The sequence below is a fragment of the Leguminivora glycinivorella genome, chromosome 4, assembly GCF_023078275.1.
Source record: "Leguminivora glycinivorella isolate SPB_JAAS2020 chromosome 4, LegGlyc_1.1, whole genome shotgun sequence".
Lineage (NCBI taxonomy): Eukaryota > Metazoa > Arthropoda > Insecta > Lepidoptera > Tortricidae > Leguminivora > Leguminivora glycinivorella.
In genome coordinates this window covers 20,829,984-20,857,090 of record NC_062974.1, presented here as the reverse complement: position 1 = coordinate 20,857,090, position 27,107 = coordinate 20,829,984, and the positions used below count along the sequence as shown (strand labels likewise).

The 27,107-nt window shown below is 36.1% G+C and overlaps 2 protein-coding genes and 1 non-coding gene across 8 annotated transcripts; 2 read left to right on the top strand and 1 right to left on the bottom strand.

Moving 5' to 3' along the window:
• The first annotated feature begins 1,581 nt into the window (after nt 1-1,581).
• Nucleotides 1,582-1,654, top strand: Trnak-cuu. The gene has a single exon. It is a non-coding gene; the product is annotated as a tRNA-Lys (tRNA).
• A 2,100-nt stretch (nt 1,655-3,754) lies between these two features.
• LOC125225092 lies at nt 3,755-5,503 on the top strand. 2 transcript variants are annotated; one of them, XM_048128631.1, is made up of 3 exons: nt 3,755-3,850; nt 4,523-4,708; nt 5,001-5,503. In XM_048128631.1, exons 1-3 carry the CDS (start codon nt 3,820-3,822, stop codon nt 5,492-5,494), a joined length of 711 nt encoding a protein of 236 aa, XP_047984588.1. In that variant the 5' UTR covers nt 3,755-3,819; the 3' UTR covers nt 5,495-5,503. The 2 variants fall into 2 exon arrangements, with proteins under 2 accessions (XP_047984588.1, XP_047984589.1); XM_048128632.1 differs by lacking the exon at nt 3,755-3,850 and adding an exon at nt 3,995-4,012.
• A 345-nt stretch (nt 5,504-5,848) lies between these two features.
• LOC125225091 (serine/threonine-protein kinase WNK2-like) lies at nt 5,849-26,728 on the bottom strand. 5 transcript variants are annotated; one of them, XM_048128625.1, is made up of 5 exons: nt 26,571-26,728; nt 14,608-14,665; nt 12,687-13,814; nt 11,579-11,729; nt 5,849-7,091 (listed from the first exon to the last, which is right to left on the bottom strand). In XM_048128625.1, the coding sequence occupies exons 1-5, from the start codon at nt 26,623-26,625 to the stop codon at nt 6,888-6,890; spliced, it is 1,596 nt and encodes a 531-aa protein (XP_047984582.1). In that variant the 5' UTR covers nt 26,626-26,728; the 3' UTR covers nt 5,849-6,887. The 5 variants fall into 5 exon arrangements, with proteins under 5 accessions (XP_047984582.1, XP_047984583.1, XP_047984584.1 ...); XM_048128626.1 differs by lacking the exon at nt 12,687-13,814 and having other exon boundaries at nt 11,579-11,837; nt 14,482-14,665; nt 26,571-26,727; XM_048128627.1 differs by lacking the exon at nt 12,687-13,814 and having other exon boundaries at nt 14,482-14,665; nt 26,571-26,727.
• Nucleotides 26,729-27,107: the final 379 nt, after the last annotated feature.

The window sequence follows — 27,107 nt, the reverse complement described above, 5'->3', positions numbered from 1 at the left end:
CGGCGATATTCACCTAAAAATCTCAGTATTCATGTTGAGCTTTAGTATTGTCTTATTTATGACGATGTGTTTAAGTATATTGAAACAAAGAGTCCAATAATTGAAGTTTAATTAAATATTTATTAAAAATTTTTTGGGGACAATGCCATACCTATTTATACAGGCTGTATTTGGATAGCGGGTCAGTAAGGGCAGCTATGAGATTTCGTGGTCCTACGCGAAAATGGTCTAAGGAAACCTTCCCTCGATTTCAAATTGAAGAGATTTTGAAAAAAACTTATAGGGTGCGAGAAAAAGGGCATTTTTGACAAATTTTTTTTTGACGCCAGTCGCCAATCGATCCCGTTCCTATCCATATAATAATAAGCTTGTATGGGACCAAAAAAAATTTCCTGCTAGAAAAGTCACAAATCGCGAAAAACTTTTTCTACACATACGTACTTACCCTCAAGTTTACTTTTAAACCTATAGTTTCTACAATCTCGCTCCAACACTAGTTGCATATATCTCAACTGCATGGTTTTCACCATTTAATTGTGGAATCGCAACGGAATACGGCGGCCCGGGCCTCATTTGATCGCGGGTCCCGGGGGCGCGCCTTTGACTTTGAGCGGACGAGGCCTACAGAAGCTATCTGCTGTTTGTTTCTGGTTTTTCTTGTTAGCTCGGGGAGTGGAAATGGAACGGTTGAGAAAATAGCCTGGTAAGTACTTAGGTGCAGTACCTGTGTTTTTGTTGCGCGAACATTCATTTATTATGTGTTGGAGGAACAAAGAGATTGGCTTTTTTCAAGAAAGTAATTAAGTTATTGGGAGATTTTTATAGGCAGAAATATTCATTAGGTACGAGTACATCATTGAATGCTTGTATGCCATCTAAATATCTGATAGGAGCTTTACTTCGGTGTGAGGTACAATAATATGCACCTAGTACCTACATAATTACGATTCGTAATTTCGTATAGTCTGTATTTCTTACATTATCAAGAAATTTTAAGTTAAATAATATTTATGTTATAACATGACGGGAGTTATGTGCATTCATTCAGAACAGTTGCACAGCTTTGTCCCCATACAAGGTAATAAGAAAGCATAGATAAGACCATATCGCTTTAATCGCAACAATTTCTTCAAAAAATTCAAGTCAAAATATTACAATAAAAACTCCAAAGGCATATCAATTGAGATGTCACAATCTAAGCTCCACACAAAAGCACAAAGGTCCATAGAGTCCTGTCTAAAGGTAAAGAAAAAAAGGTAGGGCGTGATAATAAATCTCGTTTTGAGGTGACAATTTAAGTACCTGCCGGACTGAGGGCTCACGGTGTGACAAAGCGTAAAATAGAATAAAGTTTTTATAAATTCTAACCAGTTGTCGGTTTTATAAGGTCTGCTATTGTGATACGCAATAATAAAATCAAGAAATGTATAGAATAATTTTACTTGTAAATAATTAACAAAAAATATCTCGGTTAGTTGCGTATGCGGTGATCTAAGAATAAACAAGAACAAAATGAACTTTAGTTAAACAACTAATATGTGTTGTCGGAACTGAAGATTAATTTCGACAGGGGTAACAACTGCCCGGCTAGCTCAGTCGGTAGAGCATGAGACTCTTAATCTCAGGGTCGTGGGTTCGAGCCCCACGTTGGGCGACTCTTTTTTTAATTTTTTTTTAATATATATAGATATCGGTGTCAAACAAGCATACGGTCCGCCTGATGGAATGCGGTCACCGTAACCTGTAGACGCCTGTGTGGTGTATGAGTGTATCTATAGATATATATGTCATGTTAGTCATGTATCATCCATGTATTGAGGAGTCTGTAAATTGCGTTTGAACAATAATAAACACATGTAATCGAGGTCCGTATTTTATTGATATTCCTCCAACCGTACACCTGCAACTCAAGGAGTGTCAAGGAGCGAAATAGTTGTTTTGAAAAGTATATATTTTTTTAGTACCACTTGTTTGTTGTTATTATATTATATCAAGGAAGTCATACATAATCTGTAGGTAGATGGTATATTATGGGGCGTAATAATGTAAAGCTCCATTTAATTTTATTTGGAGTTATATTTTTATTGGTCACTAAAATACCGGTTGAAAACGGTGAATTGCCTATTATTTTCAGTGACAATTTTCTGAATTCGAACAACGCCGTGAGACTCTAAAATCGGCCCCCTGGGTTCGAATCCCGGTAAGGGAATTTATTTGTGTGATGAGCACAGATATTTGTTCCTGAGTCGTGGATGTTTTCTATGTATATAAGCAATAAGTATGTATTTATCTATTTAAGAATGTATAATTATCGTCGCTTAGCACCCTAGTGGGGCTAAGTTGATCTGTGTAAGGTGTCCCCAATATTTATTTATTTATTATTTGATTGTATTTATAAAGCATAGTTTTAATGTATAAAAATAATTTATTACATATTTAAAACTTTAGGAAAAAAGCTTGAAGTAACAGTATAAAGTTAGGACTTAGCGCCATCTTGCAATGAGCACATTAAACGGACACCTTAGCAAGTTAGCAAGAGGCGGCAAGTGGCTAGCCCAGCGGAGTTACGTAAACAGCATATTGGTTCTAGATGAATCGTATAGATGGCAGTAGTAAGCAGTCACAGTTTGTATGATGTCTGTTATTAAAGTTAAACATTTTTCAATAAAATAATAAAACAAAGAATTAGTTTAAACGTAAATTCGTTTAAACTAATTCGAATTTATTGAGTTTCGACGGAAGAAGAGTGATTTATTAATACTATTTTAGGTCGATTAATACGGAAAACAAGGATACGGTCCAATCTACTGTTATATTACCTTTTGAATACCTACCTAGTCTACCTACTTTAGTTCATAAGCACACACTATAAACTCTCAGTTTCTTTGACAGCGACTGATATTACAGTCAGTGGTCAGTAACGATCCGACGGCGACCGACGACTTCAATCAGGCGTTATTGACGTTAAAACTTCAAAGGGCTAAAATAGAATATCTTTATTATTTATTGATCTTTGGCTTACTTAAGAATTCTGAATATGGTGGTGGTGATTTCAGTTCGCAATACCTACCCATACCTATCTGCGAACTTAAACTGTACTTATCTAACTATGTTTATTATTTGGTTTGGTAATATTACTCATATTCAATTAACTCCTCGTGAAAATAATAAAAAAAATACTTTGAGAGTCTTTAGATGATGTTTAAACCCACAAAAAAGGGTGTTTGTTGGAGCAAGATGGAGGTTATTTGTAGGGTATCGTGTTATATTTATTTTGTATCATCTTTAGGTACTTCGTTAAGAAAAATAACATAAGAGAATCGGAATATTCATACCACACTTATCCAGATATACAAATTAATGATACCCAAGTGGGTATCATTAATTTGTATATCTGGTATTTGTGGAAGTCCACTTACACAATTAATGATACAACACAACCAAGTATTTTGTTGTAATAATACGCAAGTGGCAAACAAGAGTACAGCGGGCCTCAAGGCGGTAGTCAAGGTAAGCGATCTCCATAACTTATAAAAGCAACTCCTGCAACCCCCGAGGTGTTACTATGTTCGAAACACAATATTCTTATACTGCGCTCCAAAAAAGATAAATATAAATTATAAAAAAAACACCATCACAAAACATAGCATTATTTTTATACGAATACCTAAACCACAGCACCTTGAGACAAAAGAAGTTAGTTTTGTACATCAATGCGATAATTACTTCCTGTGGGACATCGTTTAGAGCAATCTTGCAGTTTATATAAGTCTGCGCGCGCGCAGAACGCCTTTACTCGCGACGCGCAAGGACGACACCATGACTGCTCTCTTCTGCTTCACCATTTGGAGTAAGGCTATATTTATCGAAGCTAGTAACTACGTGCATTTGATAACAGAGGTGTTAAGTTGTTTGTGCCCAGTTTGGCCGCTCCGATATTATTGTTTTTTGACTGGGTGTATTCTCAAGACCTACTTGACCTGTAGATGAAGTCTCAATACGGATTAAAGAGGTCCTGCTACATATTAAATTAAATTAAAATTAAATTAAAAATTAAATTAAAAATTGTTTATTCAGTTTCAGTAATCTTTTATTAACATATACTAATAAATATACGCAAATAAAAACGGCCCCACGCGCTTGGACGATGGACATTCAGATGAGTTCCCAAAATGCAGGGGCTGATAAGATTTTTTTTTATTTTTTTTCGCACTGTTAAAGAACATATTACTTTTACGAAGGTCAAAGAGTCGCAAATATTGTTTTTAGTGGTCAAAGAACTCTTAAATGTTTAGTAATTGCGTGGGTATAGCCTATTTTTTAGGATTAGAGTATTTAGGCAAATGGAATTATTGGAGGGTTAGTAACTTGGTAACAAGTTCTGTCTAATGACAGTGACCGCTAAATAAAACTAGCTGCCAGTACCTAAACTTGTTTCCAGCATTCGGCTTGGTATTGGTTCTGTAGGTGTATATATTTATTTATCTATTGTATGTATAATATTGTGTATCGCATGTTTCAGTGTTAGTATCATCGAGTCAAAGTATTTCATCAAAATTGGACTTCGATGAGACTGGCGAATCATCTTCCTCCGTAACGACGAACATGAGCCAAGCCAACGATGAGGACGTGGAAGTCAAACACACAATAGTTGTCTCCACCAAACTCAAGAACAATAATAGGAGAGGGTTGCATTCTTCTAGTGATGGTACGTTTATCTACAAGTATGAAATTATAAAATGTAATCGTTGATATTGTTGTAGATATGGCAACTATAGGAGCCACTCAACTACATTCAACCCTTCATAGGGCAAAGTAACATAGGATTGGAGATCCAGAAATCGCCACATTATAAATCATCATTGTGTTGCTTTTTCTTTATAAGCAGAATTTTTAGTTAGGTCTAAAAGTTGCAATAATGCCCGTTCAAGCAAAGGAGTAAACCCTTGTTTACCTTATTGTAAATAGGTATCACGAATATTTTTAATTGTGTTTTTCAGGGGAGTCAGGAGCGTTAACATACAATATAGGACGTACAGGAAACAAACAGGAAGATAGCAGTGAAGTACCCATTGTCTTAGGCCTAAAATCAGTAGAAACCACGCAATTAAGAACACCCGACTCCCGTTTCAAGAACAGAGTCTACCCTGACTCAGTTTTCATAAATAGAAACATCCGAGATGACATCGACCACTATCCGAACTCTGCAACAAATCCAATGGTATGGAAACCTTCGAATTTCTTCAATAATATCAATTGGAGAAATCCAGATAGTGAGAATCAAATTTATAATCCAAGAGGAACAGTGAAATTTCACAGGAAAATTACAGATGACGGGATGAAGGAATTTTACTGCAGGAAATGTCAGGAGTTTAGCAGAGGAGTTAACCCTGGACAAAGTTCGAGAGGCTGTTTTCAAGGCAGAAATGCTTGGATTTACGAAACGACTACGCCAAAGATAAAAATTGACGGGAAATTGGCCAAATTAAACTAATGTCGCTGTCATTGTGTTTCATTGATGTCTCGGCGATTCTTGACGACTGATGTAATCTCTAGGTAAAGACCTTGATGCTAATGTTCAGGATGTAACCGGTGTACAAGCTCCTATGAGAATATTATAATGATATCTTGAGTGATCTGTGACGCATCTAAATACCTTTTTATACTCGGTTACAGTTTGAACTTGCTTACTTACTAAGTAATCGTTTTATTTTATGAGACACCTGCAGTTTTTTCTTACCAGCAAAACATGATATTTCAAAGATATCATTTCCAAAAATATAATTAAAAGGTATTAAAGGTAAGGCGAAAAACACATTAGCAAAGTGTTTGAAATAAAACAAAAAAGTGGGATAACTTAATTAACATGTATTATATACTTGCAATAAAATAACTAGCGCTTTAGGTATATAAATTCCTTATCCAGAGGGTAGGTAAAAGAGAGTCACAGCACATTTATTGCTTAGGAATTAATGATTAACAACATACTTAACTCAAAACATAATGTATCACAAACCTTCGAAAGAAGCATATTTCCGTTCACTCAACGCCAGAAAGATGCTTCTATAAAAAGGTTAATACATTGGTCAACATGTATACTAACAACGATAATACTAAAGCTAGTGCCTCCCTTACAATAAATAATATGTGCCCTTAGTTAAAAGGATGGCATCTTAGTCTGCAAAGAAGTTTGGTATGCACCTACACGTACATTCATTTATGAATGGATGCATACCAAACCAGCTTTGTAACAGTATTTATTGCATAGGAGAATGAGTAGAACTTTAAATATATGTCACTTAGAAGCACGCGATAAATCGGCTTAATTATTACCAACATACATATAACATCCACTAGGAAAACTATAGGAGGATTGCTAAAGATGCGCCACAGGAGAACTTTTCATGTGATTGAAATAAAAGAGCTTAAATTTGTTTTTTTTTACGTTTTCGGCTTATTTTTTTGAGACATATTTCAGTAAAGTTTTCCACAAACTCCTTTCATTGTAATAGTTTGAATATTGACGCTAAAACGCGCAGTTAAAATTTTGTAGTCCGGAGCGCATTCCACAAAAGTCTTCTTTGTCGTTGACATGACGCTATCCAGCGGTAACTGAATACCGTGCAGATTTTGGTAAATATGATGTAAATGAAGGAATCTTCAGACATTTAGCGTAGTCCAAAAAGCTGCGTTGAGGGTCAAATTGCTTGGATTCACACAACGACAAGTGACAACTATCTGAATAGCATTGATTGTAATGGCAGGTTATAAAACTATACTATCAAATATCGGCTTCTTTGTCAGAAGTGAAGTGTTTTAATAGCGTCACGTATCCGACAATTTCGTCAATGCCCCTAGAGTTCTTGAGGATCGCGCCGCGGTAGTATTTAAGACTCCACCTTATAACGATGGACCACACCGTTGTTATTGACGACGGTCTCCGCCCCGCGGTGGTTCTTCTCCTGTCCGTTGACGTTGGATGACGTGGCGTACGAGGAGCTGGAGACGCTCATGTAGCCTCCGTTGCCACCGGTGCCGGTGCCGGTGCCTTCTTCTCCGAAGCGGTTCTTGATGTCCACGTTCGGTTGGCCCTGTAAGCAGTTATAGATATAGATGAGAAGGATGACGTTGGCGAGAGGTTGGCGAGCGTTGTATACTATGTTTGTAGCCGATAATTTCTACTTTTACACATTCGTCTAGCTAGTCGTTCACAGAGCCCTAGTATTAATAGGATCATAATGAAGTCAAGTGCCGTGTTTTGTACGCCACAAGGCTTTCTAGTTCACAGCAATTTATATTCGTGACTGTGCCTGCATCACCCTTAAAGGGTATGATTTTGCACTATATGGATGAGTAGTTGAGTACGTTACGGTGATAGACGATCTACCATGCCAAGAGGCTTTAATATATGAAAAAAACCGGCCAAGAGCGTGTCGGGCCACGCTCAGTGTAGGGTTCCGTAGTTTTCCGTATTTTTCTCAAAAACTACTGAACCTATCAAGTTCAAAACAATTTTCCTAGAAAGTCTTTATAAAGTTCTACTTTTGTGATTTTTTTCATATTTTTTAAACATACGGTTCAAAAGTTAGAGGGGGGGGACGCACTTTTTTTTTCCTTTAGGAGCGATTATTTCCGAAAATACTAATATTATCAAAAAACCATCTTAGTAAACCCTTATTCATTTTTAAATACCTATCCAACAATATATCACACGTTGGGGTTGGAATGAAAAAAAAATAGCAGTCCCCACTTTACATGTAGGGGGGGGGGGGGTACCCTAATAAAACATTTTTTTCCATTTTTTATTTTTGCACTTTGTCGGCGTGATTGAAATACATATTGGTACCAAATTTCAGCTTTCTAGTGCTAACGGTTACTGAGATTATCCGCGGACGGACGGACGGACGGACGGACGGACAGACAGACATGGCGAAACTATAAGGGTTCCTAGTTGACTACGGAACCCTAAAAATATACAAATCAAACTACGAGGCAGAACTGTTATGGAGAATGTGATGAGACAGTCGGTTCTTAGATGGGAAAACATCTTGTATGGGAATTATAAGTGCTACGCCGCATAGTTGGGAGAATACCACTAACTATTGTTCGTGAATAAGTAAGTAAGAAATATATTCTTTAAAGGCTTTTCGAATGTAGACTTTGAATGCGACGATTATTTTTTTCTGTTTGAAAGGACCATCTTATTATCAATCGGTGAATATTGCCATGGGGTCGAACTATTGGAATGGTGTTCTTTTTATTCTTGTTATTCTGTGTCTGATATTGTCTGTGTCTAATATTATTTTCTGTTTGGGCTTTTCTTATTTATGCAACAACTTAGTTTTAGTTTTTATTTTACTACTTTTGTTAAAAGAAAACGTTTAATCATGATACAGATATATAACTTTGCAAAAGGCACAAACATTGTGTCTCATAAGTACATATATTTTAAAGTGAAATAGATATTATACACGAAAGAAAAAAATGACAGGGCCCACTGGTGGCCGAGCCGGGAATCGAACCCGGGTCTTCAGCTTACGCTTGTCGTTTTTCTTTCGTGTATGATATCTATTTCAATTTATAATTTATATAGTTAAAGTAGTGTGACTACTTCAAAAACAACAAAACAAAAAATATTTAGTAAAATAATTTGATTTGTTCCCTAATTGTATAAATATAATTATATTTTATTTACATAGTTTATTCGCCGGCGTATGTAAATATCGCACATAAACGTAAAGAAACGTGTTACATTTTAGTCACGATACGCAGTCATAGTAATAGTACTCAAAGTATGAAATATTTTCATGACGGTTCAGATAACTGTTTACTACGTTGATTGAATTTACCCAGTTTAATTCATACGCGAGCGTAACCGTCATTAAATTAAACTTAGGGTACCTACTGAGTACACGCGTTTATTCACTAATGATTTTTTGTGATAAAAACTATATTGGCTAGTAGTACTTAATGCAATTTAATTCGGTTGAATTACATAGTTCCAAAATCAAGAAAACTATTTTTAACAGGAAATGAGACAAATGCGATCCAGATCTTTTATGAAAATCAAGTATTTTTTTTTATTTTTGTAAAAGTTAGGGACAAAAAACTGATTACATTATTACTAATTGACACATTTTAAATTATTTTCTATTCCAGCCTCACGCACTGGAGGCCTTGGTCACTTTTTCTTCAATATTTGTGTAAGTAATTTATTTTCTGCCAACTTAGATTTACTTATAACTCTAAATTTCATCCGGTCCGTGCACACCGTCATACCGACGGTCGATCTCAATTATTACCCATTATAGCATTTATAGCCTACTAGCTATGATACCCGGCTTCGCTCGGGAGTTGATATGAGATTACGTGGTAGTTTAAATAAAAAAATAAACTATGACGTAAACGGTAAAAAAATTTATTGAAAACATTTTCTCATCATTTACACTACTTGTTTATAAACAACATTTTTTATTTTATTATCCGGGGTATATATATATAAATTTTTCGAATTTCCTACTCTTGAGCAAGCTACATATAGCTGACCGTGTGAAAAGCAGGATTCTTTGAGGTTGATGCCACAATATTTTAAAGTTTGCCCTTGCGCTTTGTTAATCGTGAAACTGAAGGCTAATTTAATTGGAAACTGCAATCTTTTAAATTGAAATGGCAATTCCGAAGAGATCAGTGGTATTCTAGGTATAAATACTGTGTGTCCTTTGCACTTTCCAGAAATAAGTTCAGCTTCAATGATATTATTCGATAACTGTTTTACGATCATCCTCGTTCCATTACATAGTTTTGGGGAGTTTAGATTTCTGAGTAGTATGATTGGAGATCCAACTTTCAGACGAAGGCAGTGTAATGGCATTCCTGGTACTTGTAAAGAGTTTAGAAATTCAGTAGGGAAGTTGACACTTTCTTCAATGGATACCATCGTGTCGATTGATTTATATATTTTCTCTTCACCAGGTATATTCTTTAGAATATTAAAATTGATATCGTCAACAATATTATTTTTAGTGGCCAAAATCGCTCTTTGAAATAACCACTCTACGTTGGTATAGTTCTGAATAATATTTGGATAAATTTTGTCGATTAGTTCGTTTTCAGTGGTGGCTACGTTACAGAAATCACTATTGAGTTCTATGAAGCCGCTCGTTTGATCAGTAGGATATGTACCTTCGCCTATTTGTAAAAGTATTTTAGCAAAACATGCTGTTGTTTCATCTTTTGATAATTCAACTCTCATGTTTTTTGTTAATTGCAGTATTTGTACTTGTGGCCAGAGATGTGACTTTTTTAAGCATGCATTGATCTCGTCTGCTGGTGTTGACTTGGGAATAACTGGAAGTGTTTGTCGAAAGTCTCCTGAGAGTATGAGTAGAGCTCCTCCCATTATTTCAGAGTTTTTTCGCAATTCTTGTAATGTTCTGTCCATGGCTTCTAGTGATTTTTATGGGCCATGGTGCATTCATCCCAGATGATAATTTTAGCTTGTTTTAGAAGTTGACCTCGTCCAGATTTTCCTGAGATTTTACATACCGGGAATTGTTGTTCGGCTATATTGGAAAATTATTATACACACTATTAAAAATACTCACACGTGATACTTCAAAATAAAGGCTCACAGATAACTTTTTTCCTTCTCGTTTCGAAATCGCTTGTTTCACTGTTCAAATCGAACTGACTCTGGCGGGCGACACCGGGCTCTTATATATTCAGAGAGCTAGGCTCTAGAATATTCGAGAAAGTTTTAGAATATTTTCCTTCTCATACCTTCTAGAATGTTCTCGATATTATCGTCTGCCGTGACAATAGGTTCTGCTGCTGTAGAATACTTTCAATGAAGTTCAACTACTCGACAACAGATGGCGCCACTATACTTAGGGTTGAAGAAGCCCTTATATCTTTAAAAACACGCCCTTTAGGTTAAAACGGGAACTTTCTTGTTCGAGGGGGGATAAAGGGCTATCACACTATTTAAGTCCCTTTAATAAGTTCAAATACTCGATAACAGAACAAATGTAATTTAAGACTATTGAAATTGGAATTTTAAATTTCGCGCCTTTCGAAATGTAACCCAAATAATCGTTGTTCTGAATGAAGTTCAACTACTCGACAACAGATGGCGCCACTATACTTAGGGTTGAAGAAGCCCTTATATCTTTAAAAACACGCCCTTTAGGTTAAAACGGGAACTTTCTTGTTCGAGGGGGGATAAAGGGCTATCACACTATTTAAGTCCCTTTATCGTGCCGGGACTCCTTTTTAAGTTTTATCGGCACGCACACTTTTAATCGACTTAGTTTTATTATATATAATGATATTGCTGCGTAATTTATTGGAAAGCATGCGTGTATTTCAGTGTGAAATAACGTTACCTTAATCTTGATGAAAACAATTGAACTTTGATAAAAACAATTTGACCTGTGAAGTTGGCAATTTAATCTTTAGTATATTTATAGACCTAGACACACTTACACAAGTATAATCAATATTGAAAACTTTTTTTCTATTGTGTACTATTAAATAATATTTACTAACCATTGTTTTATAAAATAAAATTAATACCTACCGGATTAGCTGGATTAATAGCCACTACTTGGTGCGAGAATCCCGGCATGGCCGACCCCGATGCATACGCCGAGTTGTGGCCGTACGCCCCAAAGTTCTGAGCTCCAAAGTTGGGCATCCCGTAATTACCCCACCCTCCGTTGAAGGGGAACCTGGAGAAGTCGAAGTTCATGAAACCAGCCTGATTCGACGTAACGTCGTAGGCTTTTTTGGAAGCGTCAAACGCCTTTTTTTGATACTCTTTATTCGATTTAAACACCCTGCAAATCAAACACACTGTTAGCACACACACACGTAATACGCGCTGAAAACATTAATGAAACTGAATATGAAATAAAGGGATTACTGACCATTGTTTTATTATTAGAGAAGAAATAAATGAATATTAATAATCTGATATGGATATCTAAGTTACATTACCTACTTTTAGTCCGTGCAGATAGAGGAGAGTCGTGACTCGTGTACCTAATGCATGGGATTCGATCCAACACATTATCATCTGGTAAAAATCTATGAATCTTCTTTTTACGCGAAGACTCTAACAAAAGTTATACTTTATTTTTCTGACGAAGTAATAGTAGACTTATTTTGATATTTAAAAATACGATGTAAAACAAATATGTATTTCGAATTTCAATTTCAGTTTCATTTTTAGTCAGAATAGCGCGTATGAAAAACACACGTAAATTTCAAGTTCGTAAGCGAGAGAATGATTCACCAGCAAGCTAGATAGGTAGGTGTGATATGCAGAAAGGAGAGAGAATAGTAGGTACCCAGAAAAAGTAAGACACCAAAGTAGCTGAAATTAATGAAAGGTTGAAGCCTTTTGGTTGATGATTGGTTAAATTAAAAAGGAATTACTTAAAGACTTGCTATTAATATAGCCATACAAGAGAAGAATCAAGAAAGAGATACGTATACGTCGAAACAATCGAAAAAGTGTAACCATCCTGTAACATACTCTAAATATTTTATGTAGGAATGTAGTAAAACTGGAGAATGATAATATTTACCAAACTGTGTTTATTTCAATACCCACCGACACTAAAAAACTATAGGAAATTCAAATCACACAAAACAAAACCACACATTTATAAAACGAAACTAACTCTGTCCTCAGTGCAAACAGCAGTGTCTGTAAAGGCAGCTGCAGTGAAATTGCCCTCCACAGATTGAACGGTGACGCTTGATGTAGTTGAAAAGGCAACAATGGGAATTGTTGTAGGGGTCTCAGAGGTAGATGGGGAAATACGGGATAAAGACCTTGCAGTGGTCGATATAACTGAGATAGAAGTAGCGAATTGAGTGGAGTCAGATATCTTAAGGGTTGTGTTCTATACTGTAATGTTGAAAATAAGTCCCAGGGATGGAACAGTGAAAATTGCAGCGGTTTAAACGGTAACAACGATGGTAGATGTTGTGGAGTCCGCGATAAAAGAGGTTGCAGTGGTGGAAGAGGTTGTAGATATTGAAAAGGATGTAGGGGTGAAAGAGGTTGTAGGGGAGGAAGGGGTTGTAGGATTGTCCGCGACAGAAGAGGTTGAAGTGGTGTAAGAGGTTCTAGGTGTTGAAAAGGTTGTAAGGGTGGAAGAGGTTGCAGTGGTGGCAGAGGTTGAAAAGGTTGTAGGGGTGGAAGAGGTTGTAGGGGAGGAAGGGGTTGTAGGATTGTCCGTGACAGAAAAGGTTGCAGCGGTGGAAGAGGTTTTAGCGGTGGCAGAGGTTGCAGAGGTTGAAAAGGATGTAGGGGTGGAAGAGGTTGTAGGGGTGGAAGAGACTGTAGAGTCCGCGCCAGACGAGGTTGTAGCGGTGGCAGAGGTTGTAGCGGTTCCAGCGGTCGTAGAGGCGGAAGAGGTTGTAGGGGTGGAAGTGGCTGTAGTGTCCGCGATAGAAGAGGTTGTAGTGGTGGCAGAGGTTGTAGAGGTTGCAGAGGTTGTAGGGGCGGGAGAGGATGTAGGGACGAAAGTGGCTGTAGTGGTTGAAGAGGTCGTAATGGTGGAAGAGGTGGTAGGGGTCGAAGAGCTGTTCTAGATTCTGCGACTGATTGCAGAGGATCAAATGCCAATAACTGCAGCGGATGAAACAGTGGTAAGTGTAGGGGAGTCAGTGGTTGCAGATGTTGCAATAGAGGATGTGGATGTATTGTGTTCAAAGGATGGAACCACAGAGGTCTCAGCGGTGGGAACGGTTTCAACGGTGGCAGCGGCTGAAGGTGATCTACCGGATATGTAAGTTCGATCCTAAATGGAAACAAATTAATTAGTATCTAACAGGAATAAACATATGGTTACATAGAGTTAAAACTAAGTACATGTACAATTTGGAAAGTGCATACACACAATACAAAATGTGAATTTTTGTAGTTACGAAAATTGGTGCCAGTTTGGAATTTTATAAAGCTACAATTATATAAGTCTCAACCGACAACATCCCATACAAGTTCATTTTCTATTGGACAAACAAATGTCTGTCGTGTAAATGATGTCGATGCAAACCTGTCAAGTTGTGACATTTTATAAAAAGGTGCAAAAGGGGTTACGAGGACGTGACTTGTGCAACAAATTTAGTGCACATTAAACAAAATCATCATTCAGTTCCTATTTTGGAAATCGTTAATATGGACTTTTTTAAACAATTTGTACTTAGTTCTACCTCTTAAAACGTATTGATTATATTATCTTTGCTCCTACGCATGCCGGAAAACACCTTTTACCAATTAGGCAGCAGCCTATATTCAAAACAGAACCGTCCACCCTATAAGGCTCAAGCCGAGCTCAACCAAATTTGATTTCGAAAGATCAATTATATATCTTACTGTTAATAAGATAGATAATTGGATTATCAAATTCAAATCACGCAAAAGTTCCTTCACCGGAAGCTCATGCTGAGCTACCAAATGTTTCTTACTCTTGCAGTATGTTCTCGAAGTTTCTAAAGTATTCTGGAAAGAAATCGTCAAAGTCTGGGCCGAAGGGCACCGGGTTAAAGTTCCGGTTGAGCTGGTCGTCCCTTAGGCCGTATGTGCCACCGTACCTATTGCCATCCGAGTCTTGGTATGCGTAAGCGCCGACACCTGCCGGGTTTGGTGCTCCTGAAATACAAGAAAATATATTGGTTATTATTACCGTTTTTGACTCAAGTGTGCCTTGGTCATAAACGAGAGGCACGTCTTTCTTAAAAATTGTTAATTTTTTCCAGTCAATAGTCAGTATTTATAACTTCCAGAATAAAAATGTTGTTCAAATGTGATATAGGTTTCGTTATAGTACTTATTTGCTACAGTAAACCATAACAAACAGCTATACTTAACAAGTATGATTCACCAATGGTGTTAACTATAATGTGGCGCAAGTATCTCACACCAAAACGATATTTCAATCAAAAACTTTGACACTTTAAATGATAAAGATGGTTTACAATGTAACAATAACCAGCTCAGAATAGGACAATTTTATAGCATAATCGCTTTACTCATTCGTATATCTTAAAATGCATCAGTAATTAAACCCATTAAGTAAATATGTTGCGCAGTCAATTATCTCCCGGCCATAATTGCAGTAGATAAGTTTGTTTTTATATATCATGTGCCTTACATCATCAACAAGCAAATGTGCATCATAGGAATCACTTACATAACCAATTACCATTGGGTATCTAACACAAAACAGGGTGGCTAGCCGAATGGCACAATCGCTCACGAAGCGCTCACGAAACGAAGCGCTAGTAGATATCTATCTCTATCGCGCTTGCGTATTGGCGCGACAGAGCCAGCGGCGTATCGCTTTCGTTTGGCGTCGGAGAAATGCCATTCGGCTACGGGGCCAGGTATATTCCACAGATTTTGGTGGATTAAGGACCTTTTTGCTGTTTGATTTTATGCACTTAACTTTTTGTACGTTTTTTCGCAGAACTACAAACGTATTAAAAACAGAAGGTGTTATTAAACAACCACAAAAATAATGCGCATCACGTGTGTTAATAATCCAAAAATTAGATCGTGTAACATTTAACTCAGAGGTCCATTAAAGATGATACAAAAACAGAGTGAGATCATTTGTTGTGTTCGCGCCGGGAAAACCAGCGTCCGAAACCACATTTACGAATGTGCAATCTAAATATATAAAAGAAGAAGCTGACTGACTGACATATCAACGCACAGCCGAAACCGCTGGTCCTAGAGATTTAAAATTTGGCACGTAGGTTCCTTATATAGTGTAGAGGAGCACTAAGAAAGGATTTTCCAAAATTCATCTCCTAAGGGGGTCAAATGGGGGTTCAAAGTTTGTATGGGGAAACAAGATTAGTTTGACTATTTTATTCGAAACTTCACAGGAAGATTCCTTAAGACATATGACTGAATACGTGTTTCAGGTTTTTTGAAAATTTAACCCCTAAAAGGGTGAAAAGGGGGTGATAAAGTCAAAAAATCAATATGGGTATCGTTTTTATGGTTTATCGGGTCGCTGATCACGATAAATACAACGTTTTTTAAAATCTAACGAGGCGGAAGTGAAATACCTTCTCCCCTGTTGTGGTGCAATGGGGTTTAAATATATAAAAGAAGATATTGACTGACTGATTGACATATCAACACACAGCCGAAACCGCTGGTCCTAGAGATTTCAAATTTGGCACATAGGTTCCTTATATGGCGTAGAGGAGCACTAAGAAAGGATTTTTCAAAATTCTCCTCTTAAAAGGGTGAAATGGGGGTTCAAAGTTTCTATGGGGAAACAAGATTAGTTTGACTATTTTATTCGAAACTTCACATGTTTCAGGTTTTTTGAAAATTTGACCCCTAAAGGGGTGCAAAGGGGGTAAAGTCAAAAACACAATATGGGTATCGTTTTTATGGTTTATCGGGTCGCTGATCACGATAAATACAACGATTTTTAAATCTAATGAGGTGGAAAAGAAATTTTCTCCCCTGTTATTGTGCAATGGGGTTAAAATATCCAAAATAGCCATAAGTATAGCTTTAGTTTTTATCTTTACTTCTGGTTCAAGAGATTTCAAATTGACACGGAAGTTCCTTAGAGGAGCACTAAGAAAGGATTTTTCAAAGTTCACCTCCTAGCATGATAATTTGACAGGGGCAAGGACAGGGACAGGGCCAGGGACAGGGACAGGGACAGGGACAGGGACAGGGACAGGGACAGGGACAGAGACAGGGACAGGGTCAGGGACAGGGACAGGGACAGGAACGGGATAGGGTTAGGGATAGGGATAGGGATAGGGATAGGGATAGGGATTGGGATTGGGATAGGGATAGGGATAGGGATAGGGATATGGATATGGATAGGGATAGGCATAGGCATTGGGATTGGGATTGGGATTGGGTTTGGGATAGGGTTAGGGATAGGGGTAGGGATAGGGATTGGAATTGGGATTGGGATTGGGATAGGGATAGGGATAGGGATATGGATAGGGATAGGGATAGGGTTAGGGATAGGGATAGGCATTGGGATTGGGATAGGGATAGGGATAGGGATAGGGATAGGGATTGGGATAGGGATAGGGATATGGATAGGGATAGGGATAGGGATAGGGATATGGATAGGGATAGGGATAGGGATAGGGATATGGATAGGGATAGGGATAGGGATAGGGATAGGGATAGGGATTGGGATTGGGATAAGGATAGGGGTAGGGGTAGGGGTAGGGGTAGGGGATAGGGATCGGGATCGGGATAGGGATAGGGATAGAAATAGGGATAAAAATAGGGGACGGGGACGGGGATAGGGATAGGGGAGGGACGGGGACAGGGACGGAACGGGGACGGGGACAAAGATAGAGATAGGGACTGGGATAAGAATAGGGATTGGGGTCGGAATAATCGGTCGGCAATCGATATTTAGGCAGTGTAAAATGCAGGTGGCCCAGTGGGAAGGTATTAGTAAGTAGGCATCGGCGAGTATCCTGCATCCGTAAACTATTACATTCAATGTGCTGTAAGAAGATCGTTGTTTGCTTGCCTTTTATATGTTTACGTTTGCAATAAGTATAAGCAAAATGGAAAAAATTGTAAGCGATAATGCAAGGAAGTACTTTTTACCCTACCGACCATAGCGTCGAGATACTGGCTATGTGGGTTGTATGAAGTTTCCCCAGTATAAATATTTATATAGGTAAAATACATACATATTCGCACCTACGCTGTGGTCGCTGTGTAACAATTCTACAATCATTGCAAGAATTTCTTTTAAAACAATATTAATATGTGTAAGGTACAGTCAGCCAAAACCGGACCGTACAGCAAATAGATCAGTTACAATGGCCCTCCAGTCGAGAATTGCCCCGCTTTACCTTAATCGAAATAATCGCGGACAGATGTACCTACAAAGAAACCTACGGATCCAAATGAAAATCTTATTTTTTGTAAACGTTTCAATAAGAATACTTTTATTACGCGGGCGAAGCCGCGGGTAAAAGCTAGTTAAATTATATGGAAAACTTACTGTTAGATGCGCTCTCTCTCTACCTAAAGCACATCATATTATTGCCAATGGAACCCTACTATGTTCATGTGGAATTGATATTACATTGATGCCTAATTTCCTTTTCTGAATAGGGCCCATTCGCCATCACGACGTAGGGCGAAAAAATATTCCGTGCAAGTGCAAATTCGGAGAAGACTCATACGAACAATTTACTCAGTCTAGTTTAACCTTGACATTGAAATGTAACATGTGTTACACGATATTTCACCATCAGATTCTCGTTTGATTTGTTGAATAAGCAAGTGTTTTTATCACGAAAAGATACAAAACATTAAAGTTAAGCTTAGAAGCGTTTCCATTTTGAACGCGTTTTTATGAAATTTATAATATCTATACCAGTTATACTATCTATTATAATAAATACATTAAGATATCGAAATAGGTACGTACCTACTAATATAAATAGGTATCTCTTTCTATTAGATAAATATTTTTCTCCTTATGCTTCATATGTAATAAGGACTATTTTAATCAGAATTTAATTGGATGTCCAGGTGTAAAAGACCGTGCACTTGTTATCAAGCATAACAACTCTTCTTTAATGCAAAGTCCAAATACAACTTAATTTTTAAGCACACGTAATAATTATAACATAAAGTTCATTAGATTTTTCCAAACATATTTTTAAATAACTCACTTGTACGCGTGCGGTCGACGAGAAGTTTTGAAATGAAATCAATTTAGAACCCTCAATTCTTTCACGGAGTTTTATTCACGCATGACTAAACAATATAAAGTTAAATAAATAAGTATTTTACGACCCTGTGACAGAATGTTTAATTCAGTATATTCATGATTTGTATTATCGACATTTTTGCATACTTCTGTAATGAGGCCCGATTTGACAAGGTATAATGACAGCACATGACTAATGTGGATGACAATCATTTATCGACAACACCAAATTAAAAATTAAAATTTATAATAGCAGGGGAGTGCTACAGGCTATTTTTGAAGTTCGAGAAAAACTTCGAGAGACTTAGATTAAGATATAAGAGACATAAGTGATATCTTGCTACCCGTGGAAAGATATCTTAAACATTTTCAGGCGTCATTTTCGTGATAATAGTCCTAATTAATCAATCATGAAAATGACGTAGAATGTAGTAGTTTCGTTTATACGTCGTCTATACGCAGCGCATTTTCCTAGTTTTATTAATTTGCGGTTACAATTTGTATAATTTTAGTTTGACACATTCGAGCACCTTAAAAGAATCTCCTCTTGGGCTCCTCTACTATTACGAATAACAATTGAGACTAAAGATGCATATCGTCAATCTCTGAAACATCAAACATATCTATCTCTAATGAAATATTTTTTTTTTCATTAAAAATAATAAATCATGTTTGAATGAAACGCCCCAGTAAAATAAATGTACAACATTTTCCAAAGTTACGAATATTACAACGATAAACGATAAGGCACCAAAAGCGTAAATACGCATGAATTGTGATTTACTATTTATTACAATTACGTATTTCTTATAGTAAAATGACGTGGGCTACCTGTGTAGTTAAATTAAATAATTAAATTACTACGTTACGGTACACCGTCTAGTAGTTTTTATGAATCACAGTTACTTCCAGGGTTCTACAATCAAATCTTAAATATATTTTCAACAATGATTTTAAGATTATAAATTATAATTATTGTAATTTAGACAAAATGAAGATGATCGAATCGTTTTTAGTGCAAATGATATCCATATTAGCCATTCAGCGAGGTAATGCAGCAGAATGCATTAAATGATAAAAAGCGGGGTTGCCTACCTACTTATTTCATAATTTGTAATTATTTTAGATAGAATAGTATAATGTTATTTAAATCTACATGTAAACAAAGTTAGTACCCAAAAATATAGCGTATTCATCTACACCGTGTTTTTATTGAATTCCGTTTACTTCGGCCTATAGTTAGGTCCATTATAGGAATTAGGAAACAGAATGGCATAACTAGTTAGTTTCCTTAAATTCGTATTTTTTTCTAAACAACTCATACATCTGCGATTGTCTGAATAAATACCAACACCAAGAGCTTTCTTGAGCTTACTGTGCCGTGGAGCCTAGACAATTTGAGTAAGAATGTCGAATATTTTATTCGTTTATACCTAAAGCATAACGTGCATACAAAGAATACACGACACAGCGCAGGCGCACAGGATGAGCATGAGATCATGCTCGGCCATGCAATAAGAATATAATGCGCGCAAAGCTCCGCGATGATTATAACAAAAAATGCATTTGCATTTAACGACCCTGTCCCGTTACATTGTGGTAAAGAATACTTTAAATTAATCAAGCCCGAATATTATAAGTATTATAACATAAGAATATAAGTATGTATACATTTAAATAACTAGGCAGCCGAGCAACATTGTATGCATCTCCTTATTATCTGGCGTAAACAATTTAAAATTAAATAATGATTTTAATACATCAATAGCTGGCGTACGATTTATATTTTATAATAAATTTAAAATTTATAGTTATGATGATTGCCGAAACGAATGGTTTTATAATTCGATACGATTACGTCAATTCTTTATTATGTCAGTCATCACGTTTACGATTACTAAGGAAATCTTCACACTTTTCAAATAAATTTAATTACACACACATAATTACATGACCTAGGATAGGGTGAGAATTTACTCGAGCCTACACATATATTATATTACTGAGCTGACGTCTGTACCATACAAAATGTAAGGACTGAGGGTAATTGCTATAAGAGTGTGTTGAAAGGCTTTAATAATCAAATCAATTAGAAATGGTTAGTTTAAAAAGTTTACCAATCGAATCTAGTTCTTAGATGTGTCGAAACATAATAAAAGATCCGACTTTTTTGATTACCATAAGGCCGACATTTGTTTGTATCCTTATACAAATAACCTGTCAAAGCTTGAAAAGAATACAGATAATTTTGACAATTAGTACCTACGTGACCGTCTAAATTCTTGCGTGAAAGTTTGGCGGCAACAACAAACGACATAACAAAGACAAATTACACAAAGCTCAATATATCTATCGGTTTCAAATTAACCGTTTTGCAAATCACATTCCTAGAAACCTTGATTTTGGCCAATTAAGAGAATTTCAATATTTAGTAATTATGTTCCTTTCCACAACATAAAAACTACTTTCTAAACCGTGTCTTTGTTCTTTTGGGGAATCCCAAATTATACATAACGACGTGCATAATTAAGTCCACTGATATTATGACAAATAAAACAATCGGCATTTCGATTAAGGAGTGTGTCTATTAAAATACCTAAATATATAAAAGTAGAAACTGACTGACTATACTCTGTCAAACAAGTCTGTCAGTAAATAAGAACAAAGAAAACTATATGCATCCTTTTCTTTAGGATGCTAGAGAAAAGGATACCTATAGTTTTCTTAGTTCTTATTTACTGACAGACTTGTTTGACAGAATATAACTGACATATCAACGCACAGCCAAAACCGATGGTCCTAGAGATCCCAAATTTGGCACGTAGGTTCCTTATAAAGTGTAGAGGAGCACTAAGAAAGAATTTTTCAAAATTCCCCTTCTAAGGGGGTGAAATGGGAGTCCAAAGTTTATATGGGGAAACAAGATTAGAATAGTACGCGGGCGAAGCCGCGGGAAAAAGCTAGTAGCAAATATAACATATACAAACCTGATACTCAGCGACAATGCCGATAGTTTACACCGTAGCGTACGAAATTATCTCAATCGCCCTTTACCTAAGTAGGCTTGTGTCGTTCACGAACTATGAACTGTTATGAATAAAATCCCATCAATGACCGAAATGAACTGAATCTTTTCGTGCTCTGAGAATCGGTCTTTGCTCATTTAGTTCAGTATAGGATCGAGAACGAGTACGAGTGTATGACTGCGCCGACCGAGAGCGAGAGCTACTTAGCAGAGCAATACAAAAACATCAAGTTTTCATATTAAACTTCGGTTACTTACAACCTTTCTACCCGGAATGTTACTATCTGTGGACTCAATTTGACACAATTCGGTCCCATTTGTTCTGATCTTTCCGACCGCAGTGGTCGCTGGTCTTGCTGAACTAAATGAGTAAAAGACCTAAAAGAACGAACTAGTTCGTGGGAGCGATTGAACGAGATCGGAGCGCTCCGATCAACGAACGAGACGGCACAAGCCTATACCTAAGTACGGAGTAAACGATTAGTGTTCAAATTGCCTAGCTAAGATGAAAATCGGTGATGTGAAGCGCCAATTTGTTTGTTATGTGTATATGTAGTAAGATTGTCATTATTGTAAGGAAATGCTTTATTCACTTATTTAAAATATCGTCGATAACATTTATCTTAATAAATAGTAATTAAATTTAAAATATATCTTATTATTTACTAATGAAGTTAGAAAATTACAATAGCTAATAACTAAATTAAATTCATCCATACTAATATTATAAATGGGAAAGTGTGTGTGTCTGTTTGTTTGTCCGTCTTTCACGGCAAAACGGAGCGATGAATTGACGTGATTTTTTAAGTGGAGATAGTTGACGGGATGGAGACATTTCCCTAAACTGGGGGGTGGAAGTTTGTATGGAACATTCCGCAATTTTCGAATTTAACGCGAGTGAAGCCACGGGCAAATGCTAGTACCTAATATACCTAATATACCTATTTATTTTACTGATGATAAGTAGGTGGATGAATTAACAAGTGAAGTTAATGTAGCAAAAAATAATCATATAGCTGTCAAAGAAATAAAGCAGCAATAGCAGCAAAAAATGTTTAATAACTTAATAAGCAAACTTCTTCTAAATGAAACGGATATGTATAGTCACGAGACTAGACACGAGACATGGATAAGTACCATACACACCTAATAGAGGCATATTAATGTCTGAACAATTAATATTCGATTAAGATACTTAAGGCGTTATATCGTTTTAAATGAATAATATATAATTATTGGATGCAAAGCTGAAGTAGGCAATGGAATGGAAAGGTCAAATAGAACATTCTTAGCTATACATGTCTTAGACAAATTTTAGTATAAGCTCAAAATATTTTTCTCTGAAAATACATAGTGCTTTTTGTCAGAATCGGTAAGTATTGGTAAGATCACCTTACCTCACATCGTAAAAACAAATTTCCGCAATTCTTGTAGTTTTGTCTAAAGTAAACAAATATGATAACACAACCTCGTGATGTGATGATAGAAATAAGGATGGTGTTCTAAATGTTCTAATGTACTTATTTGGTGTCCGTGATCGTAACTGTGTATTTGAAGCTGACTGTACCTCGCCCATTTCTGAATGTACACGACTTACCCACTGCCTATATGGCCATAGCCGAAGTATAAAAATAAGTGAATAGGTACTTAACAGAATTATGTATCTAGTCAAAATTAGCCAAATTCTAACAAGAGAACAAGACATTTACTGTGTTAATATCATTACTCAGGCTAATGTTAAAGTTTAAATAAATAAAGAATTATTATCACAATCACAAATTACTCGCGACAACATTTATTTGAATTTTGATTTTATAGTCAAGTCACAAACTTGTATGAATATTAATGATGGTGCATATTTGTAGCAAAACAATCGTAATGAATTAGACACCGGTCCGGGTCATTGTCTTCTATAATCTAGGGTCCTTGTGAAAAAAAGACATCGTATGTCCCCTTGTTAATTCACGAATTTATACCTACACCGTGCTCTGGAGTAACTGGGGTATCTACTCCAATAGCCTGCTAGGCAACTGTCAAGTCAAGTTCAACCGTAAACTTAGCTTTCGTTTTGTTTAGTTTTGTCGGATTTCTTAAATTGGTGAATGGTCTGTTTATTATTAAACCCACAATTATACTTTCTTTGATTTATTCGCCCAGCATGCAATGATTCTAAATATTCCTCTTCAAAAACATGTACATTGCAATGGAGCATATGTTTTCCCGAAACGCAGCGTTATGAGAGGACAGCTTAGTTACGATAAACTTCGTCGGAGCGTGTAAAATTAATTTATATTCCATATAAAAATATAGCCGATAAAAGCTATTTGCGTTATATTGATTTATTTAATTCCTTAATATCAAGATCTCGGCGTCGCAATGTTATAATATCGTAATTTATTACTTTTCTAGCGCTATCGTTATCGCCCCAATACACTTGTCAAATTAATCATTTACATAGTAGTTCAAGATTTTACTAGGCCATATTCTGAAAATATAGAGTACTGTAAGAAATTAAAAAGTGGCAACATCGTTTTCTCACACGTATTGATTTGAAAGGGATGACACTATAATGTTGTCACTTTTTAATTTCTGTTCTTTTTGGTCTCAGACTATACGTCACTTCCGCGGTTTTTGTGATATTTTTAAAATAATAATATTTTGACTCTAAATAAATACGTATTTGTTTAAGAAAATGAACATACGTACTATACTTTTAAATCATTTAATTTGGCAAAATGATGAGGATTTAAGACTTTGTGATCAGTGATTAACGACGAAACTATCAAAACTGACACAAATGGGAATTGCATGGGGGTGATTTTTGAATCTCGCGTACGGGATTTTGTCACTAAAATGGTGACTTGCTTATTATTTTCAGTGACAATTTTCTGAATTCGAACGCGTGAGACTCAAAAATGGGCGACGATCTTATTTAAATGGTCGGGAAATTGGTAACATGGAGACTTTTTTTATGGAAATCATCCCTAAAATAAAGGTAACTACAGTAGCCAAAAGCAATTGAGTAGCTATAGACAAGAGCTAACAATTAAACTGTAGGGTGTACTGTATTCCACAAACAGACCGTAGCTTTTGTTATTTGATTTTTAAGGTACTTTTAAAGTACTTAAATTAATATGAATAAAATGTAAGTGGTTAAAAGCTATGCATCCACAATAAAATACCCATATAAAATGTACAATGCGTGTAATATCGTCACAGATTATCGTGATAATGATAACTTTATGGCGAATAAAAAAAATTAATTGCCTTTTACAATGTTGGACTTGGAATTACTGGCTGGGTACAAAGGTAGAAGTACAAAAATTTTCCTTGTGAACAAAACAGAATACTTAATTGTAACAATAAATACTAGAGTTGGTCGGACCCAATGCTTAATACGGTAACTGATTTAATACGATGTGTTTAAAAATAGGGGTAAGTACCTGTTTCGAATTACGTGCGTTTAAAACTTAAAGAGCAAAAATGTGCTTTTAACATTTTTACTCGATGTTTCTAAATATAAACACACAACTTGACGTACAATCGCCATCAAATATGTCGGAGCTTTTGCTTAAAAACATATGAACATACCAGCTTTTGCCCGCGGCTTCGCTCGCGTTAGAAAGGGACAAAAAGTAGCCTATGTCACTCTCCATTTCATCAACTATCTCCACTTAAAAAATCACGTCAATTCGTCGCTCCGTTTTGCCGTGAAAGATGGACAAACAAACAGACACACACACTTTCCCATTTATAATATTAGTATGGATTTGTGAGCACCCTGACCACATATCTGATGGCAACTGTACATAGAGATACTATGAATGATTAAAAGTGGTACTATTTTATACCCAGGATCTTAGAACTAGTCCGAAATAATTTAATGGTTCGTTAAGTTTAATAGCTTATCAAGACGTCTCAGGTTTTTGTCACTATATCATAGATTCGAGGTAAAAAACGAGTACAGCTTTTAGCAAGCTAGCAAGCTCTACCGGATGTGGAGAGACCGGATATTCCGTTTTGCCGGTCGTTAATCAAGAATCGGCAAAAAATAATGATTAAATGTATGTCCATTAAATACCAGCAACGGTACTACTTTATAAAAATCTACTGCGTCATTTTTTTGCAATTACCTATATTATTTGCAAAACTTCGCAAAAGATCCCACGCTCACAATTTAAAGTTTTATTTACTTTAATGTGGTTTTGTTTATAAAATTATGGTTTGGGTTTCCTCAATAAAGTCAATACGAGTATTTACAGATACATTCTTACTGTACTATGTATATTGTTGTTAATGTATAGGTAGAAATTATAATAAATGTATATTTAGGTACCCAATGATTATCTGTTTATACATATTTAAGACAAAAGTCTTAATTGTTAGGACTTTAGTACTATTGTATCAAAATCAAACATGGTCAAGTAAGCAATGTTATTCTTGTTGTCCTAACATTTTAAAGTTTTAACATTTTTGATATACCTAACGACCTCTAATTTTCGACCAATCTTTTTTTATTTAAATAGGTATAACCAGAGTATGATTTAAACCGTAACAACCGTAAGGAATCTTTATTTTTCTATTCTTGAGATGTCAATGTCCAAATCCTAAAATAATTTCTGACCTACATAGAGTGAGGAACTACCTATCAGCCCAATTTAATCCAAAGCTAACAAATTATAAGTTTGGCGCAATTATATCAATGCGACAACGTTGAGCTTTATAATACTGAAGGACCATAACTTTCAGTAAACATTTTAAAAATAAATATCACAACCAGACATTCAAAGACTCACCAAATATCCAGCCAAACTGCATGCACACAGCACTAATCAGAATAAGCCGGTTCATGATTCAATAATACTGGCAATTACAAATCGATTCTCGTCCCGCGCACAACTATGCTCCTTGCCGGCCCGGCGTTCAGTGCTCACTCCATGCTCCACACACCACATAAATAATTTCCATACTTGCTTATCAATACACCAACTTCGACACAACTTTAAACTGTAATTTTTGACGCAGAAAGGCGATAATTGTGTACTTAAGTAATCAGTTCTGAGAATTATTTCACGGCTTTTAGTTTATCATGACAATGGACGTGAAACAAGAGCGGGATGCTTTTCGCTGGAGGTTTTTCTAGAGAAGGCTGCGTTCTTTTGTCAAAAATTATGTGAAAAACATGTTTTGTGAACTGAATCAAGGAACTAATGACATTGGAATAGATTCTGGGTTTTCATTGTTAGGTAGACGTAGTAGTGGACGTTTTTAAGACTGCGTGCTATTGTTTTGTATGTCAAAAATAATGTGAAAAACAAGTTTAAAACTGAATT